The 21,732-nt window shown below is 38.1% G+C and overlaps 1 protein-coding gene across 3 annotated transcripts in view; it reads right to left on the bottom strand.

Annotated features, from left to right (window-relative positions):
• Positions 1–21,732, bottom strand: part of BMPR2 (bone morphogenetic protein receptor type 2) — a 112,696-nt gene that overhangs the window by 27,996 nt on the left and 62,968 nt on the right. For all 3 annotated transcript variants that reach the window (XM_052793364.1, XM_052793365.1, XM_052793363.1), the window contains exons 4-5: positions 607–717; positions 9–100 (exon numbers count right to left, since the gene is read on the bottom strand). In XM_052793364.1, coding sequence (XP_052649324.1) covers positions 9–100; positions 607–717 — 203 coding nt within the window. The remainder of the gene's footprint in view (positions 1–8; positions 101–606; positions 718–21,732) is intronic.

Below are 21,732 nucleotides of genomic sequence, written 5' to 3'. Positions count from 1 at the left end.
ACATTTACCTCCAACAACTTTAGATTATCCAGATCCAATGAGGGCTCTGATGCTGCTGCCTCCATCATGTTCATACTGTGCAAACCTTGTTTACGGTCTCCTGTGGAAGGGGGTGGGGAGGGAATCAGAGAGTTTCCTTTTTTTGCCATGCTACAAGTGAAAAAAATACAACTTACCTGGGACTTGGCAGAAACACATATGGTAGGCAGGGACATCACAAGTAAAAAGGAAACCTGTAAAATCTTCTCAGAGTCACTAAAATCAGCAGTGAAGGTGCTGATAGCTACAAACTTAAGGCTATCTGCTACACAACTATTTTGATAATTGAATGTCACTGGCAATAACTACAAAGCACGTTCACAACCTCACTTAAGCTGTGTTGAGCAGAGGATCTGTTGAAGAAAAATGGGTCCCAAAATGCCAGCTTGGAGAAATCATAAATCTCTCTGGACTGTTATGAAAGGCATATCACCATAAAGTGTCAGAGAGGAGAAAGGGGAGCATTATGTACAAACATATAGCAGAGACCGGGAAGAGCAGAAGACATAAGTATAACTTTGAGAAATAGTCAAAAGAATAAAAAAAACCAGTATCGTCAAACCCTACCTGCAAGCATCCTGTATCCAAAGAACAGAGCAGCAATCAAAACAGCCAGTACAGACACAGATGCAAGGGCAATAACTATAGTCTCATCTCGATGAAAAGAATGAGAAGAATCTGAAAGAAAACAAGATGAAGACTCTTTAATTGTAAATTTGAAAGAATCAGCACTATAAAACATGTAATTGTTATTACAACAACAAGGAAAAAAAATTGTACTCTGGATTATAAGACACTGCACTAAACTCTTTTTCCTCTTAAAATCTAGGGATGGCAAAAGAGCTGATCAGCAGAAATACAGCTGAGCGCATGTTCATTGGCAGCTTTTCCCAGTCTTCCCTTGCAGAGAGAAGCACCAACAGCAGAAAGTCAATCTTCTTTCTAGCTGGCAAAGTTCAGCCCAGCCATACAAGGCCAAGTTGATGCAGTCCTGCTCTGCTATCTCTGCCTTAATCCAGCTTCCTGGTATGAACCAGGTTTGTAACCTTTACAAGTTTTTTTTTTTCCATTATTTTTCCCAGAATGGAAATCTCAAAAAAGTTTGCTAATAATGCTGCAAATGTGATGAATACTGAATGTTTTGTATCAAATATCTACAATGTACATTAGATACAAGTCCATTTGTGGAAATATTTCAAAATACTTTCGAGTATTGATTTGTTTTTTGTCAGGGCTCAGATAGTTTTTAGCATAACTCTCACTCCTTAATTCACAAAAAGAAATATCTCCACAGACTGCAGCAGAGTATCCGGAAACCTGAAACAACAATAAAACACTAAACAAAATTAAATAACTAGTTTTATTGAGCCTTTTTTAAAATAACATTTGATTTTTGTCAAAATGTCAGTACCTTGCTTTTTCTTTTTTTTTTTTTTCCTTCCAGAGCAGGGGAAAAAGTTTTCATGAAAAAATTTGTTAGTGTCTTGAATGGCTAAGTTAATGCTTCTCCATGTCAGACCCCAGTCTTGCTTCTTGTAGGCATATAAAAATTCAGCCACTTTTATATTAAAATTTATTACTGCAGATATTCCTCTGATGTCAGAATCACTGGAATGTGGCACTACAAGACCTCATTTACTTTGGCTTCAAAACCAAGTTTGGGAACTATGTTTAAACTTGTCTTATATATTGCTAAAAGTACTCCTTAAAAGACTGTAATGAGACCTCACTATGCTAAAACCACAAAACATAAAATGCACACAAGGCTTAAACATTGGGTAAATTTTAAGGTGAGACTGAAATACAATCTATCCCAGTCTACACTAGCTGAATAAACTGACAAATTCACTTTGCTTTAACTGCATTTAAAAGAAATTAAACATGATTCACTTATTCCAGTTCCCAGTGTGGATAGATGCAAGAGAACCAGGTAAGAAGAGAAAGCAAATTTAAAAGACAACAGCTTCCATTTCTACATAACCATAATGGTAAGAGGAAATAATAAAAAGCTGGTAAATCAAAATACCAGTGAGAGCTTCAGCTATGATAGAAGTATGTGAAAAATCACCCACCAAAAATAACATGCAGCTTGTATCTGATAAGCCCTTCAAATAAGAGGGAGCTTGTGATAATCATGACACCATCAAAATTAAATTTGTTCCATCAAAAGAAATACCATTACTACATATACAAATATATATTTCAAATTCAAAACGTATACATACATACATATATATTAAAAAACACAACATCATAAAGGAAACTTACATCATACAAAGCTATATGAAATATTACACAAGTGTAAGAAGCTGAATAATTGCTGGCAGGGAAATCTAATTTTGACTTTCATATTTTTGTGAATGGAATTTACATTTTATTGGCTTACCTTTTAAAATATATATTAAATGTGGTGGGTTTTGCATCAGTTCAAGATAGTGCCTAGCATGTACTAAGAAAATGCAGGTTTTGAGGGGCCGAGCTTTATGCTGTAATCTCAGCTGTATTTTCTTTGACCACGCAACTAGGGAGCAGCCATTTACAACCTTCCCATTGCTAAACATACAGTAATCATTTCCACTACTGTTTGCCAAATGTTATCTAATACCTAAGTTTGATTGCTCTACTTTCTTTCTTCTTATAATCAAAGGGTTAACAACATGCCTCCATCATGAGGGCCCTCCTCTACCCTGGAACAGGATTTTGCTGTTCCTCCACTCCTAGCATGGCCCAGGGCAAGGGCATCCTGAGCAACAGGGGTTATTTAGCAGCTCTGGCTGCACTGGCACACTTGCTCTTTCTCCTGTTAGAAACCTGTGAATGGTGGCATTATGCAGGCTGGAGAGCTACTAGAAAATCTCCAAACAACAACATTTTGTGCCGATCAGCAGTAGAAAAACATGCAGAGAAAAAGGATTGTTGCTTTCTCATTCCTTGATGGACCATTCCCTCTGAAGGCTTTTTCTCTTTAGTGGGTAGCTGTGCAGCCACCAAGTAACCTCAACGAACTTCCCTGGCCTTCAACAGGAGTGTTTTAATTTTTTTAAGCAGAGTTGTTTCTTAACAAATCTTAGATTGGCTTATCTTGAACCAATTGTTAATTCTTATAAACATTTTAAAATGATGGTGTCAACATTCCAATAGCCAAGTCAGTCCTACAGTGTGAGTTACTATTGTCAGGTTGTTGAGCAACATTTATAAATTTAAGGATAAATACAGATTTCTTAATAAGGGAAACTGAACATCTCAAAGGAGTGGGAACGTGCAGCTCAAAACAATATGAATGAGTAAAATGCTGCATATGACGGCCAGTCATTTCTCAGCAAGGACAATTTCGCTATCTTTTACTTGTAAATCTACGTAAAAAGAAAAGCACAAAACAAACACTATGACAAAAGACCCAGATGGCCGCAAACCCCCCACAAAAAGTATTATTTCTATCTGTCCTCTATCTGCTTCATATGACTAATAACTTTTGATGTTGTCAGATTATCAATCTTTCTTAAATAGAACAAAAAGGGTATGTCATTTATTGACCCAGTTTTAAAACCTTCCAAAGCTTAACAAGACTCTTATTAACTAATTAATTTTTTCAATCCATCTCTTTCTTTGGATATATTTCATCTTTAGCCTTTTACACCAGCTGCTGACTTGACTTTAAATGCCTAGATGAGAAATGCCAGCAAAGCCAAAACCAGACAGGACCTCTCAAGGCATTGCAGAGGTTCACATTTCCTCTTTTATCTACTTTTAAGTAAAATAATACGTATTTTGTATATACATATACATACACACACAAGCCATATTTCTCTTGGTATTATTTGGAGATGCATTTTAACTAACTCACCAACAGGCACAGCAGTGTGGGTCAATGAAAGTAATTACTGACCTTTAAGCAAGGCACTTTTTAAATAAGAATGTAAAATACACAAGTACACAAATGTCTTTTCATGCTTTCTTCCATGAACTTATAGTCCTGTCTGAAACAACTACAAGTCCTTAAGATTAAGAAATTCATTATGAAAGTTTATTTGATATTACACTTCCTATCAGTAGCTCCAGATACATCACAGAACATAAACAACATTTTCTGAAGTAAGACTTTGTTGGTCTGAAACTGTTAACAATCCCATCCCCAAATCAGTGGACTCTGCTTTTAAAGTCTACTTACAATGACAAGACTCCTGTCCTACGGCTGCAGTATTTTTTTGTCGTGTCATAGTACGAACTGACTTTAAACATGCATAACTACTATTCAACAATCTCATTTGAGTTTTGGGGATCATTACCAATATTTGGGTATTTCTTTAGTGACAAATACAAACCGAACGAAAAACGAACTGTCCAACAGTGGTTTCCAATTTCAGACTGGGAACACTGGTATCTCAGTATTATTCCCAAACCAATGTATAGCATAAAAAAAAGCAATAGCATATGCTGAGCAGAATTAGCTGCAGACTCTAGAAAATCCACTAATTAAGGAGCTGACTGCTGAGCCAAATTCTACCTACACTTGTACACAGAAGATATCAGCAAAGCTTCTTCAAGTTTATGTTACTGTAACTGAAAGCAGAGGTTAGTGTAGTTGCTTGTTTCACTGCTATTTATATGTGAGGTTTTTATTTCCAACTTCTACTTAAGCTCCCTGATCTAAAACAAAATCTGCCAAAACAAAAAATTAAAACCAACGGAAACTGTTGTAAGGCCCAGAACACCTGAAGAGCCAACTTCTTATCCCACTTGGATGGGAAAGGGAGAGCACTGCTGACAGGGCTACTGACTTCAAGCAGCAGTGTGAGGATGCCATTTAGAAAGCACCCAGCATGTACACACTTCTATCTTGAAACATTACTGCCAGTAATTCTGATACTAGTCAACATTTTTCTGAAGTCCACTAAACCCATCACAAAGAAATATCACAGCAAATAGTATAACAGTTGAGTTGTGGGGTTTTTTGTTTTGTTTTTCAAATAAGAAAAAGAAACAAAGCACAACTCATTAAAACAGAGACGACCTCCTTCTGGCTGCGGAGCAGCTGGTAACCAATAAGCCACCATTCCCAGAAGCGTCCTGACCTCACCATCAACAAAGAGCTTGTTTTCAGGTTCCAAAAACCCGAGTACAACAGCTCCTGTGTATGGAGAGAATTTTGTCAAAGGTACACACGAATAATTGAGAATGTATTTCAAAGCAAACTGTGAAGGAGAATGCTTCTAGTACTCAGAAGTGAGTCATCTGGCTGAACCCAGTCCTGCACTTCGGATACTCCCTGCAGGCACTTCTACCACATTAGGGATTTCTCTCTCTTCTCTCAGGCATCACTGCCATAATAGTTTCCAAACACTTAGACAATATCTTTGGTAAATTAATTTTTTAAAATTAAGCTTCCACATTGCCACATATGGAGGTTGTCTACTGCTGCCTTCCTAACCTTCCTCAGGAATGACACAGAATGAAGAACACTGACAGTGCTAATGGCATCAGGAGGAATAATATTTTTCCTTCAAATTAACTTTTCCACTATAAACATAAGCTTGTAATAGTAATTAATGCAAAAGTATTCCAATCTGTGCCTATGCTTGAAAAAGCTTCTTATTTCTCTCTAATTTAACTTTCAAAAATGAAAGGCTCTTTTATATGCTTCCTGTTTCCATACTTTAAAATCAGCATTTATCCTATTACCAAAGAACACTCTGAGAAATCAGAGAAAACTGAGACAAAACTAGTTAACAACGGCCAATGGCAAAAGAGTCTGTAAACATACAGAACTCTTCCCTGGGAGCCAAAAAGAGGATGCGTAATTCCTGTATCTTCCTTTCCCATCAGCAAATACTGTGAAACCTGCAGACAGCTACCCCCTTAGTTCCCCCCACTCTGATATATCTTCCCTCTGTGGCCGCTGCAGATAAAGCATCAACTAACCCACCGCCACCAATGTTACTGCGTCAGTTCAAGCACCCAAGTCTGTCCTGTGAAGGTAAAATATTCCAGCCTGGGTGATGAACTGTGAAGAACCCATGCAGAGTTTTCACATTTCCTACTTCACCTTTCAGCAGGTTGTTAGCCCTGATACTATTACTACAATTACAAAGTATGAAGTGAATGGAATGGGAAATGAGGAGAAGGAAGGATAGTCTCGTCCTTTATAGCAGCTGAAAGCTGTCCTGAAAACTCTTCTCTACCACTATACCAAAGGTACTACACCATGACGGCCAAAGAGCTCCTTGGGACACTGTAGAGATCACTGTTATGATGAGACATCTTAAGACAGCCATGAGAAAAGGCAGTCAGTGTTAGCCATGTTGAAAAACTAGGAATCCCATGGGGAAAAATCTGATTGTATAATTAAAGGCTGTATCACAACACACACATGGAGATGGCCTTAAAACTGTGCAAGCAATGACACTGTTTCCTTCTAATCTTTAAATGTTTGAATATGAAACCTTAGGCTTTGAAATGTTGTTTCAATGCTATATATTTATATGAGGGTGATCATATAATAAAGGACATTTGCACATAAATTTCCACCAGATCTCTATATTGCTATTAAGGCTTTTCATTCCATTTTTAGAAATCTGTCTACTCTTCATGTAAATGACTCACAGCTGTGTATTTGTCACACAGTAGTAAATAATTCTATAAAATATGTGTGTATTTAAGTTTAGATAAGCATTGTATAAAAACATTTTAGAGAAACATACAATTATTCTATATAATGAAAATCAGTTTTAAAAATAACTACCTAAGTTCCCACAGAATTTCTGGTATCACTATGTCAGAAGCCAAGTGGTCTTACAGCTGATAGGTACCAAAATATTAATATTTATTTAAATTGCCATATCACCAAGTAAGTAGCAATGTTAGTCTCCAACACATAAGAAAAACACCATCCTTTAATCTTCACAGCACAGTAACATCTGATTCTTCAAAACAACTGCAGCTGTATGGACTCTGATCAAAGTCAGTAAAACTACACAGGGACTCAAAGATCTGCCCATACAGATCACTTTAAAAAGAAGCAGAGTCTTCACGCCATCCTACAACTATTTCTTTGATGTGATAGATTCAGTATGTTCATTGCCAGTCTGTTGTAGAAGTTGCTTTTCTATTAAGGACTCTTAATGATACTGAGGATGAGATCAGAAGCAGCATGAGGGAAACCTTACGGTTCAGTCACCAATGCAGCGCGTGATGGAAGGCTGAAGTGTAGAGGCAATATGGCCTTTAGCTGCAGATGACTGCAAATATGCTCTGCAGATTGGAAAAGAGACTTTTCAAGTATAATTAATTCTACTTGGTTTTAAAGTCACATTTCTTTTCACAGTAGCCCTGCACAACTTTCATGCCAGTGATAAGATCTTGGCCCTTTGAAAAAACATACAATTAGCAATCTTTTCCAAGGGCCTACAGATCTATTTATCTGTTCTGTCTACACGTAGCTCATATCAAACATGTCCTAGGAATCTTCCGCAGAGTGTAAAATAAGCCCTCATCCCTTACTGCATTCTAGCATTGCATTCCAACCAAACCAAAACACCTCATCAGGTCTTTTTTTCTCATCTTTTCTGGACAGTAATCAACATTTCTTTCCAACCAACTGACCACTACCTCATTCCTGATCCACTGTCCCGCAGCAAGAGTTCAGTCTTCACCATGCTAGAGGCAAATGACAAGAAAGCCTCCAATATAAACACTATACCAAAACAACTCAAAATATTTTAAGTAAATCTTAAATTCATACACTACAGGGAAGAAAATGTGAAAGAAAAAAAAATAAGCAGAGAACTTGTAAGGAAGAAATACATGAAGAAATATGTTAGCAGCCTTTTACATACATGGACATAGGTCAGACTTTCATACATGCAAACAAGAATCCCAATCACATAGCCTTCTACGCCAATTTAACTAAATGCATTTAAACTCACTTTTTCAGTTAAGCTGGAACTACAATATCGGAATACCTTATATTCTACAGACCTTTACAATGAACTCCAGCAGCAGCTATTGCCTGTTTTTCATTAAACCTATGTATAGCTGAGAATGATGAAAGGAAAAAAATAGCATTTCCTAAACAACTTTTCCTGTTCACCTAAGCTTTTATAGGTCCACGTTCTAAAACTACTATTATCCTAATTCTGATTTATGAGCCCGTACATTTGAAGTGAGGCTGCATCCTTCTCTTAAGTGCTTGATAAATTATTAATAAAATCAAAATCCATGTCCACATTTTGTAATAAGATAGTATAAAATGCAAATATCTGATACCTATCAATGTGCCCACCTTCAATAGTTAAATCAAAGTTAACTTAAGGAACACTATTTCACATACAATTTTTGGAGGGACCTGAATGCACAATCAAGTTAGCAAGAAAACTTTCATGGAAGAGGACTGAGCACTAGGTGCTCACACAAATGAAAAGCACAACAGGAACTGTATTTTTTTGTGGGAGATGGTGCAACATTCTTTAACAAAATAATCCTGCCAAGCAGTAACCTTAAAGCAATTTTCCTTCACAATTGAAAACGGATGTTTTCCCTGGACTTAAGAGCAAATCCCTGGTTTCTAGTCTATTGACTTAGATGAAGCAGAAAATTTGCACTTAGTTCCAATCATTCCATTATTTGAAGAAAAGATTTATACAGTCAGTAATATGTTTCCACTTTGCACTTAGCACCATCATATTTGACTGATTTTAACTTTTTATATAAAATCTTATATAATCATTGTCATGAAGTGTCCTTTATAACACATCTCTTCATGTTTTTCTCCACATCAGGAGAGCTAAAATTTTAATTCATTTTTGACATAATCACATCACCGTATGGAACCTGGGCTGTAAGAAAGCACCAGATTCTCATGAGACTTGCAGTAACATCACAACCTGGCAGCGATGCATTGTGATGCATCCCGTCTGCCTCCTCAAAGAATGCCTCAAAACATCATACAGCTTGGGCTGTAAAATTTATTTTCCGTAACACGCTCCAGAGGAATCCTGCTACAGCTAGAAGTCAGTCATTCGTGATGGCAGAGTTTCAACAGGCAGATCTCTTTAAAAATCTGCTGTCAGAAAACGCAGTTTCGATTTGAGCTTTCTGGGCTTTGTCTCAAAGAGGAGGGCTCTGTCACTGCCCCTGCAGCCAGGTGGTCCGAGGGGTGGAATCCCTTCTGGTACCTCCATCCTCCTCAGGGGTACCAGCTGCCACCAAGCACCTGAGCCAGAGCTAGGCAGCGGGTATTAGATCCACCTTTTTTCTTTGTTTTGAAAACTGGAGGCTGTGCTGATACACGAAACTTAAAAATTAAGCACGTGTGGTAATTTCTTTGGCAGAGAAGTGGGTTATGCAATCCCTACCTAATGGCTCTTTCTTTGATGACTACATACAGAGAGGTGAATTAGCAGCTTGTCACGTCTGTACAGAAGTAATTCCTGAGCTGATAAAAACCCAGCACAACTTCTCTTTCTGCCTTTTCTTCTGTGAGTTTGGGCATCTTCAGCATAATTTCTAACACTACTGAACAGACCCTTATAATCACAATGCATGTAAAATGAATAGCAATTAAAAAACAAAACCTAATTTAGATTATCTTTCTGAAGTTCCCTATATATCGATAAATACTTGGTTACTACAGAGATAAAAAAATACCTTGCTTCTGTAGACAAACTGTATTCGAGTACACCTCAACCTTGCCTTCAAGCTTAATGGAAAGCTAATTTGGGCACTTAACCACATGCTGGGGTCATCTTCTATATTGAAATAAAATAGTCAGAAAAATGTTTTTTAATTAAAAGGCTGCAAAAAACATCTACATTGTCCCTTTATATTAATCTTGAACCAAAGGGACTTCTTTATCAAACCGAACGGTAACACAGGCTTGAACATAACGGCACTCTTCCAGCTTCTGTAAAAACACTGGATGAAAAAATGCATGTGCTGCAACAGAAAAAATGAGTAGTTCAGAAAGCCTCTTTGAAGCTATTTTAAATCCAATAGGCTCAATAGCTAAGTATTTCATGTTTCTAATGTTCCCAGGCACTAAAAATACAGCCCAAAAAGTGACATCGAAACACTAAAATGCCTATTTTTATATGGGTGAGCAAACAAACAACCCCCACAAACCACCAAATCTTTTAGAAAAGGAAGCTCTAATCCCGTGTGCCTGCATTTTTTGTGTCTTTGAGAGCTCTGAAGCCCAGGAATGCTGTCTACCAATCAGTCGTGCTCCCCTCACTCCTACAAACCCACATCCCACCCCTGCCAGCAATTTCCTCAGAGGGAAGGCTGAGCCAAGCCCAAGAAGCGTGGGGCAGCCGGGCCTGTCCAAGCAGGCGCTTGCTGGGTGCACCCTGGAGGAGCGCCGGGTGTCTCCGTTTACGGCCATAGAGCCAGCTGCGGCACAGAGGTGCAATGCTGGTTCCACCTGCCGCCAGCTCTGCGCTGCCTGCTCCTGCGCTCCTGGGCAGGCAGGTACACGGAGGACTAATGTCCTGTCAATAAAGCTACACGCCCCTGGCTGAGGTTCAGGAATATTTTCTTCCTGTCAACCTTAGCAACAGGCAATGAAAAATGAACTGATTTAATGGACATGATTGTATGGGGTGTTTATTCCAAAATCGTTTTCCTAAACATGCAATGAAATCTGAATTATAGCATAGTTTTAGGCAACTAATCTGTTCAAGTAAAAACCCAAGATTGATACAAACAGATAAGGTGAGAATGAGTACTGACAAAACTTTTCATTACACTTCTGGTTTATGTCCTAGTACTTCAGAGCTAATGTCCTAAATCAGCTTAAAACTGTAATCTTCAATGGTAATCCACAGGTATAGCAAATATTTTAGTATTAAAACTTAGCTCTTCCTATTTTCTTTAATTCAAGAACATTTTTCTATACTTTCAGTACAACTCAGTATAGCACACATTCTTGTACGTAAAAGGGTTTGTAATTTTAAATTTGAAGGCATGTGCTACAGGGCTGTGAGTTAAATCTGTCTGACGTTGTAGAAACATTCATGGTTACTAAAGCTTGTGTTTGTCTGGCTAATGCCAATTCAAATAACACCCGTGGTATTCCAAAAGGTATGCATCTGATCCTGCTCTTCCTATCATGGTTTAGAAGGACAAAGTCTAACATGAAAGTACACGTCCCATTTTCCCATGAATAATCCTCCCTCTTACTCTCCTGTTTTTCCCAGTCATCTTCTCTACATGGCCATATAATTTCTAACTTTTACCAGATTCTCTTTTTAGGACTTCAAAAATATTTTAAAAGTCTTTTGTAACTTTAAGATAAGAAAAATCATTACATTTCTCTACCCTCTAACATTGCACTGGTTGGTCTTACCAGGTATGTCCCAGATGAAATTATTGTTAGAAGGAATTGAGTGCTGAAGCAGAAACCAGGAAGTTGGGGCCAGCCCAAAATCCCCCTCCTATCTCACTCCAGGGTCCCTGAGGAACACAGTGAAGAGTATCTTCCCTTCTTTTCCTCGAGACCTTAGGCACTCTCATTCAGTCAGCATCAGCGTCTCTCAGTCTCTCTCTCTCACTCCCATTCCTCATTCAGCTCCCATCCAGCACAGCGCCGTCACTGAAGACACTGCTCTCCCTCTGCTGCAATCCCCTGTGTCCATGCCAGTGAGCGGAGGAGGCCAGCGGAGCAGCAGAACCTCTCTTGGTTCCTGCTGAAGACTGTCTCTCCTCCCCAGCTGGGAGGCTTTAGCAAAGGCTATTTTCCTCTATCCCTATCCTTGCTTAAATGGAGAGTCAGCTGGCTTCTGGGCAGGAAGAAACTCCTTCTCGAAGATACTTCACAGATGTGAGACGCAGCTATTTGGGGACATCCTAAAGCAGAAGGAAATTAAGGACAGAAAAGGCTCTGGAAATCTGACAAGCCCAACAGAGCAGTCAGGAGGAGGCAGAGGCATGGCCAGCACTCAGCAGGGTGGAAGCTGAAACAGCGAGAACAGCCCAGTGAGGAGAAAAGCTTTAACCTCAGGAGGACCCCAATGAAATCAATAGTCTCCACTGACACGCAGCTTCTGTTTCCAAGGCATCAGCTGGAGTGACCTTCTTCAGATAACTGCATCTTGTATGAGGACACATGAGTGCATATATTAGATATGTGTGAATGCATTTTTTTCCTAAAGGAAAGAAAAATTTTCCCTAACTTGAAATACAAAGCAAAGAGAAACTTGGGTTCTGTTTCGGGCTCTGATATATAATAGCCTGATCTTACGTAGGTTACTTTGTTTCTTTGTGCTTTATGTTAGCTAGTTATATAATGGGAAAAACAGCAGGTTCCCTAACTTCAAAGGCTATTCTGATTATTTTAAAATAACATGAAGATGAAAAAGGCAATAATGATAAATAGTAATCCTTAGTTTGCACTTATGCAAAATCCTTCTACAGATCTAAGTACTTGATTTCAGATCAAATACAGACATTGTTTGATGTTCATTTCTCGCAGCACAAGCACCAGCTCAAGCATCCCTTGCCTCCTACTCCCAGGTGCCTGTTCCAGCCCAGCAGTGCCCTGACAGCTGTGCTGTACAACTGCAGTTATGCTGAGCAGGGAACTGGGTATGAAAGCCAACAGGGGACACGATGGGAGGGGAGGAAGGACAGTATCTAAGACAACACCCCTGCCAAAACAAATATACATCAATCAAGTACGAAGGTTGGTATCAAAGCTATCAATTCGTGTTACACCATGGGTATATGAGAAATACAGCTGACTTCACCTGTATAACACGTTCTGTCTGCCCTACAGTAACAAACTTGTTTCAAACCAGGTATAAATATTTCAACACAAATCTGAATAGGTCACGGAGAGACATTTCATCATCCTATAGAACGGATTTGCTAACAATGTTGGAATCCGCGTGATTGCTAGATTAAGTTCACAGATTGAATAAAACTTTTACATATTGAAGGATACAGCTTCTGTAACTGTTCTACTTTAAACATATTTTCAATGTAATTAAAAATGTTCTTAAAGTAATCCCTGAAGTTGTCACAGCCCTGAGTATTGGTTTTGGCTGTTTTAATGATGCTGTACAATTAAACTGTAAGAGTGAGATTGGTATCTTCACAGCACACTTATTTACACAAATACTGTAGAAATTAGAATGGGAAAAGCAGCCTTTTAAAAAATTAATACAAAGAAGGCTTCTGTCAATCTGATTTACTCAAATCCTGAGTGTACCATGAAATCCTGTTAAATGAATGGTGAAAACCTCAAGTCCCATTGAACAAATAGAAACCTTTTTTGTGAAACAACAAAATAAAATTAAACTTGAGACTGACTCCTTCCTGACAGGTGTTCCTGCTTTAAATGCATCACAAAATATGAGAACTCATAGCCAAGGCTTTCAAATTACTCTTCTGGTTCCCAGCTGGACACCATCAAAGCATTTCGAGATTTCAGCAAAGACACTGTGAAACTTGCCCACTTTTAATACATACTTTTTTGGTCACCCCAAATTTAAGACACCCTGAATTACTAGTTTTCTGAATTTTTTTGCCCATCATTCTCACGCTACTCTTAAAAGAAATCAGATTTAGTAATATGCAATTCTATAAACTCCATTAAAGTGAAAATGCATAACCAGGACAAAAATGAGGGTTTATGATTGCTAATTGAAACGGAAGACTTCAATCAACTTTACACTTTCAGCCTGCACTATGGTTTGGTGGTTGGGTTTTTGTTTTCCTTGCTTATCACATTTGCACATTACATGATGTAATCACATCAGTTATGCCTCTGAGCAGCTACCGTCCTATAAATGTTTTCGACAAGAGTTCTGTTTCCCAATCTATCATTTCAAAAAGGAAATCCAAGTGTTCTATGGTTACTATGATGCTTACAAAATACACTTTCTATTTTTCTTCCTGAACTTCCACTTGCTGTAAGATTTCAAATCCAGGAAAGGTCTGTCAGGAGCCCAGTTCACTGCAATAATGTAGCAAGTTGTCAAGTACTTGAGCACATTTCTACCAAATAATTAAAATACAGCCACATTACAGCTGTACGCCAATATTCAAACTTCGAAAGGCATTTGCAAGTACATACTTGCTTCTCCAAAAGAAAAAAAATTGCAGCTAACAGCACCTACCTGGTAACTATTTCATTTTATAATAATCTAGAATGAATGGAAAAGCTTGCCTTCCAATCTCATTTCAAGGGCTCCATCATAACACAAGCCAGCATCGTGCCAATAGCACTTTTGGGAATAAGACACTGCTACTGACATAACCCGTTACAATGATTACAGATACATTAAGGCAGTGAAGAAATTCATGACATGCTTCTGGCATCACTGTGGCACTGAATGTGCTAGGCTATTTGTCAGGTCCTGCTTAAGCAGAAACTGTAAATGACTAAAAGTGATCATTTCAATTCTTATACAGGCTGGTAGAAAAATCTCCAAGTTTACCAGTTTAATGCTCACCCACCCACTTACTCGTAAGTTAGCATGCAAGTGTGCAGGCATAAAATCAACATGTCTTTGATGAACATTTAGGTGACATACGATCTCAGCTAATAAAATATTTAGCACTGCACTCCCCCATACTATAAGAAACTTCTGTTCCCCAGCAAACATAACATGGTGACCACACAGCCAGACTCTTACTAAATGCAGGACTGTGCTTACCTCCACTCCCTGCTCTGTGCAGTCTGTTCTAGATTATAATACTACACACTAGCTCCACGTAGGATCAAGATCAGCAGAGTTGGGAGAAGCTATTCAGACCACTATCTTTGGTACCTTATTTCACTTGGTCTATTCTGGAATATTCAGTGAAATTAAGGATTCACAATTTATGAGTTTTCCCCATTACCAAAATGTAGTTATTATTGTCTTCGTAACAGGTATCTAACACCCCAAGACTATTATGAAAACTTTCTCCCCACAGTAGAATTAAAATAATATTTAAAAAAAAAAAAAAATCCCATTTAACTGATCTGTATAAAACCAGGAAAAATAATGTTAGCATACCTGAGGTATACAGTTGAAATCTCAGATTAGTTAAAAACCTTTCCCTTGATGCACTCTCTCCCACTGCCATTACACACTAACTATTCTCTTAGTACTGGACAGATGAAGTCTCCTATTTAACCCTCCAAAGCTGAGCAGGGTGAGCCCACATCTTCCTCGGCACTCTCACTGCGAGTGTGCCTGTACAAGCACTGTTTGCAAGAGCCACAAGGCCTGTGGACAGCATCCCTCCCAGAGCTCCTGGCACAGCGCTCAGAAGATGTGTAATGCTTTTGGTTTACAGTCTATGTTTATTTCACCCACACACATTTTTAGTTTGCACTGAAAATGCTATGAATGGCTCTGCAGCTGGGAGTGTCTAACGTAGGCGTGTACAGTGCTCCGCTCACCCAAACCTACGTGTGGTGGTGGACACTTCCCAGCTTCATCTGCACAGCTAACAAGTGCACAATTGATCTGCTGCTGACAGTACTGATGAAGGCAGAGAAGCTCGAGTTACTCTTCAGGGTCATTAAAAAACTTCTTCAAAAACCAGTTCAAATATTTTCTATACGTTCATCTATCACTGACTTCTGGTGGTTTTCCATGCTTTATTTCACAACAAGTTATCACCAAGTTTTCTCTGCTTTCCCATAGCAGTGCAGAGCAGCAGTGTCTGGACCTGCATTCAAAGGAAGAACATTGCTAAGTGTAATTCACTGTGGCTCAGTTACCATCACCCATTTTACCTTACTCACTGCAATTACATCCTCAGAGAATAGAAATGGAGGAAAACAGAACAGCAGTTAGAATATAACCAATTTGTATTTGCTGCAGTTTAGATGTCTACCTTTCAGGAGTTCATGTTGGTGTGAATGTGGGTATTTTCTCCACCCTCAGGGGTTATTTTGTCTGGGTTGTTTTTTTTTTTTTGCTGGGTGGCTGGGTTTGGGTTTTGTTTCTTTCTGAGGTTTTGTGTGTGTGTTGTTTTGGTTTTTTAAACAGTAAAACCTTCAATGTCAAAGGGACACATATATATATGTATATAAACTGTACTTGTGTTTTTAACATTTGTACTAATTCATTGAGGTTTAAAGTTCTATTTCTGCATCCTACATCACTACTTTCAGAGTGAGTTAATGCTTTAATGGGAGAAACAGAACTATAATCAAGCAACAATGATCTTAGTGGCTCCATATAGATGGGCCAGCTGTCTAGAGCACGTATCAGCCATGTATTCCTTCAGATGCACGCATCCAGTTTGTGAACAAATCAATAGACAGGGCTCTGAACCATCACTCAAAGAGAAATGAAAATATTTTGATTTGGCATAGGAAAAAAGTCACTTTCACTGCTGTAGCTCCAACACTTGTATTTCCTGTCCAAGTGTTACAAAACTGAGAAGTGCTTTTATACAGGATGCAAGGATACCTTACCCTTGGCTCAAAGTATATATAGTTTTGAAGTCAATATGAATGTCTGGAACAAGGAATTTTTTGCTAGTCTAAGAAAATATTTACAGGCCTGCAAGCAGTTTCTAAATGAGCCTCATGCCGCCAGTCTAAAGGAAGGCAAAAATCCAGGCCAAAGTCGAAAGCTGTCTAATGTCATCCACAAATATGTCAGAAACTTTTAGAAAATAATTGGCCTAATGCCAAGAAACATACATGCAATGTTTTGTAGGCTCAAACTTCAAAATAAATGCATAAAACTGTAGTGCTGAAACACTGAATCCACCTCACTGGAACCTTCAAAGGAATTTAAAAGAACTGGATCACAAACTCCTGTTCAGCCTCAATGCAATTTGGTGTCAGATGTCTTAGAAAAAGAAGTCCTTCCTCAGACCTCTCAGAAAATGTCAAATCTCTCCTTCTACCCTAAAACAAGAAAAAAAAAGCTGAGGCACAAGAAAAAAAGCTAAGGCTATAGAGAGTCTTCACACTTTCCTCTTTCAGTATCTTTTGTTGCCCTTAGAGATTGAATTTCTAACTTCTCCCCTTTAGACCTATCTGTATAGCAAATGTTCTTCCATGAATCAATTTTGTATGGAAGTATACTATACAAATTAACTGAAGTAAGGTAAAATGTGTATAAGTTAGATTTTAAGACTAATGAATATATTGATTTCTTTCAAATTATCAAATGTGTTACAGAATAAATATCTTAGTATACCAAAATGAAACACTGATAATCAAAACAGACTTCTGAGAAGGAAATGTATGGACTGTCTACCTAAATCTGATGACAGTCAGTATTTAGAAAGATCCATACCTATTCTGATATTGAAAGCACAGAAACTAAAAAAAAAAAAAATCTGCAGATTTCTAACAGCTGGCATTAAAAGTCAGATTTCCTGTCACAAATTCAGTCCTAATGAGAACTGCAACAAGGGAAAGTCTCTGTCACATACAAAAATAGATAAACACTCAGTCTCCCAACTCCAGTGCTTAGGTATTAGTGTCCATAGCAACACAGCACTGTTCATTTTATTTATTAAATACAAAACAGGAAATTTAAAACCCTGATCCCCAGTATCCATTCACATGCAGAGATTTTGTCTGGTACAGTGGAGGGAAAGAGACAAACTATAGCTTGTATCAAGTACAGCTCCAAACCTTTTTAATACTCCCCATAGAAGATGCTCCAACAGCACAGCTGTGAAAGCAATAAGAAGAAATCAAATCACATAAAGAACAATCATCTAGTGCATATATACAAAGATAAGCACAGACAATCCTGAGTTCAGGCTTTGACTGCGGCACCTGCAAGCCAGACTTGACCCAGCATCCGGGCTGGTGTGGTGCTGCCCTGCGCCTTTTGCTCCCTGGCTTGGGGGGAATGCAGCTATCTCTGCCCAGAGACTGCTGTGCACCAGCCTCTGCAGGAGCCGCTGACATCTGACATAATTCCAGCTGGTTTAAACACTTTGTCTAAAAGTAATTCAAGTGTTCTTAGAAAGAAATTATCACACTGTTGAAAAACAAACACTTTATTGACCTACAGCTCCTAAGATTGCGCCAAATTGAAACATCATTAGTGTTTTACCTCCAGATAGTGTCCTCTCTGAAGATGCTCTGTATGCTATATCATAAAGAAAGGAGTCAGAAATCAATGTTAAGTAATGTCTTGGATTTTCAGGATCACAATATTTTCCAGATAAAGAAAAAAATTTTACTGAAAAAGGCTCAAAAAGAAACAGTGATTAATGACCAACTCCGAAGAGCTAACATCTTTTAATCCTATGTCTGGACTTTCAGTCTCCTCTGAGGAGGCAGAGTTCCATCGTGCTGAGCTATGGATGCAACTCGGGTAAGACTGCAAAGCAGCTGGGCTAACAGGGGACTATTCTAAGTGGATGTCAAATGCCAAGAACCTATAGCTTGCTTTCTAAATTGTATCAGTTCCAAAATCAAGGGGGTAAAACATATTGGGCAAAACCATGATATAGGATCAGATTTTTGTCAGCAAGCTTAGCATGTAGGACAGAAGCAAGTGGGGCTTATTGAAAATGTCTAATTAAGTAGCAAGAAAAAGACATGAAAGGTTTTCGAGGATCTAAACGCTATTCTGCACAAATGAGCTTAATAGTACTGAACAGCCAGTAACAGACCCAACATTTGTAAGCGATCTTCTGTTTTGCGCTTAACAGTTCCAGTCCCAAGTCTGCCTTTTACTATCTCAGTAGTCTGTGGACAAAGACCCTTCTCACCATTACTGTATTGGGGACAGACAAAACCGGTCACAGGGTGAGTATTTATTAGTAGTAGCTGGCAGCACCTAGCACTACTTTATAACTGAACTTTGCAGAGTTCTTGTTCCTTTTAATCTTAACTCCATTCATTTCAATGTTGTTAAACCATAGTAGAGCCGTGCTAAAAATCAAACATGAGGATCGCTACTAGGATAACATCGCAGGAGAAAGGGGATTGAGGAGCAGTGTTCTCAGCAAGCCTAGCAGCTCCAGCCTGCCCAGGGAGATACAGCTGTAGCATTTTGAAGCTAATGCCCTCTGTCAGGAACTGCAGCAGCGGAGAGGCCTGCACACAGCCATTTCTGCCACTTCTGCTCACTGCAAGAAGCCTTTAGCATGACAAGACAGAGAGAGGGGGATATCAACAAAGTCGATGTGAAAACAAATGTTGCTTGAAAAAGCACAGGGACATAGACAAGTAGAACACTCATAAAACATAGTGTTTTAATTTTGCTTGGTAATGACTACAATGTACAGTATCTTGGCTAATTCAGTCAGTTTACTTTGTTGAGGAGAGTTACCTAACCACATTCGCAAGTCTTCAAAGGAGAAATGCTTCCATGGTGGCATAGTCTTAACTCACTCTGAAGTGTTGAGATTTACAGCACACAGTCTTAAAATTTTGGGGGTAGGTGGAATAGTTATTAGAAGCCTATTACTATTACTCCATCAGAAAGCCTGTCAATCGAGAATGTCCCCCAAAAGGGTACTGATATGTCAATCTGCTTTCCAGAGAGCTCCTACCTATTTCTCAAATTATCTGGGTTGTTAAATAGCAGTGTAGGATTTGTTTAGAATAATGTTGATATTGTACACATTGTATTCACGTATTACATTGCAAAGTGCAGCATCTGAATAAAAGACATAAAAAGTAGAGCATCCTTGTCTGTTCTCCATTTTGCTTTGAGAAGAGGCAAGACAATTCCTTATCTACTACCTTTTTTATTTACAGTCCAATTTTCTGCTAATGCATTCTGAAAGAGTCCCATTCTTATGAGCCTTATCTACTTTTGCCTTGCGTCTATAAGGCATTCGCAATAAAGCCCCAATGTGCATTGTCACAACAGCTATCTGCTAATTATGATACTGAATTTATTATACAGCAATATGAAAGTCAGACAATACTCTATTACCAGTAAATGGAAAAAATGTTTACTGTATTTGTATTACCCAAAGATATTTGCAGATCTTTAAACTCTTTGAAATGCATAAAACATACTAACTATAAGCAACTAATTTCCAGCAGAGATGCAAATTAGTGCCTCAAGAACCGCACATGATACAAGAACTGTGAATCACCTATTTACAGATACTAGTTGGCTTAAAATGTATGTTTTCACTATTATTGAAGGCAGCAAAAATCACTGATTATATTTCAGAAAAATCTATGTTTCCTTTCTTCATTCTAGACCTTAATCTTGAATAATATGTGCTGTGTAGTACTAGAAATATGGACACTTCACAGATGACAAAGATGCAGATAAGACAATTATATCAAATGAATAAGCTAAAAGTTATGTTCACATCTACTTGAAGAATTGAGATCTCTAAGGACTCTAAAGTAAAATATTTTTAGCTCTCTGAAACAAAGCACAGTTATAGCTCTAGCACTTCACAAACACACTATTGCAATGTCAAGATAAAGATAACATCCTGCCTTGCACCCAAAAAGCTCTTTTTTAGATTCCAACAGGTTTTTAACAGAACGTTGCAAAGGTCCTTGTTCTCAGACCGCCAGGTCATAACACAGTACTAATTCCTGCTGGCACAGCTCTGCAGTTACCTTGTAAAGCTCTCCTACCAAGTCAAACAGCAGTTTGATAAAGCAATAGGGAATGTACTCACAAAAAACCAAGCGGGTTTTTTGGTAAAAGTAATAATTGAAATGTTTCTTCTTTTTCAAATAAACATGTTTGTTCTTATTATATTTAACACAGTTTTTAGCATTTTGTGGGTTTAGTGCATAACAGCAATTTTAAAACATTTCCAAACATTTCAATCTCAGTGCAAGTAAAACACTGCAATTTCATCTCCCTGATAAAATGTTTCTGTAAAAGAAAAAATGTACATGTACAGTTTTCTAAGTAGGCTTTGCCTTCACAGCTAACACTTCATATTCAGACTCCAACTGCACATCAAAGCTTTACTTTTAAATTCAGTAAAGATGTAAGTTTAATCTCAGGAGACTATGATGTCTTAGAAGTTAAAACATTACGTGCTGCTACCAACAATCTTTAAGAGATTCTGCTTTTGATATATCCATTTCTAATGAGAATCACTGAACTGAAGTTACTTAACAAGAATTACCAGTTATCTTGGTGACTTGCAAAACGTTCCACTCATTCCACAGAAATTAAGGCTTTCACCTGAATTTCTACATAACCTTCTATACTAATTGCTTTAATACTTTGTTTGCTCTCTGCAACAACTACTTTCACTTCTACTTTTTCTCCCTTACATTAATCCACAATACTATCACCTTTCCCTCAGTTGCAACAACACAAGAAATAGCCTTAATTAGCACGTTTCAAAAATGTTATCACTAAGTGTTTGTAGCAATATGCACCCTGTGTCACAACCCCCTCTGCAGTTAATTCATTTCCTGTAACCAAATAAACAGCAAAAAAATAAGTAATACAAGAATTTCTTTTAAACATGCATAAAATTTCACACAGAAAAGCAACTGAAGGTTCAAGAAAATACACATTTGTCCATAGCTGGCTAAAAATCCAAAATATTTCATCATTATATCAGTATCTTAAAGAAATATTCCCAAGAAAAACCCACTTTTCATTTTTCCCCTCTATTACCTGCTCCACATATAACCTCTTTAACAGAGATACATATTTAGAAATCTCCATGCACATTCATCTTTACCTCCTTCAGCAGTTCAGCATCTTTGTTTTCTACAGTGCTGTAAAATAACTTCCTGGGAGGCACAGTATTGTCCTCTTGCACCAAATG

The sequence above is a fragment of the Harpia harpyja genome, chromosome 7 (assembly GCF_026419915.1).
Source record: "Harpia harpyja isolate bHarHar1 chromosome 7, bHarHar1 primary haplotype, whole genome shotgun sequence".
Classification (NCBI taxonomy): Eukaryota; Metazoa; Chordata; class Aves; order Accipitriformes; family Accipitridae; genus Harpia; species Harpia harpyja.
The sequence above is the reverse complement of the archived record's forward strand: the minus strand, read 5'-3'. Positions and strand labels throughout refer to the sequence as shown.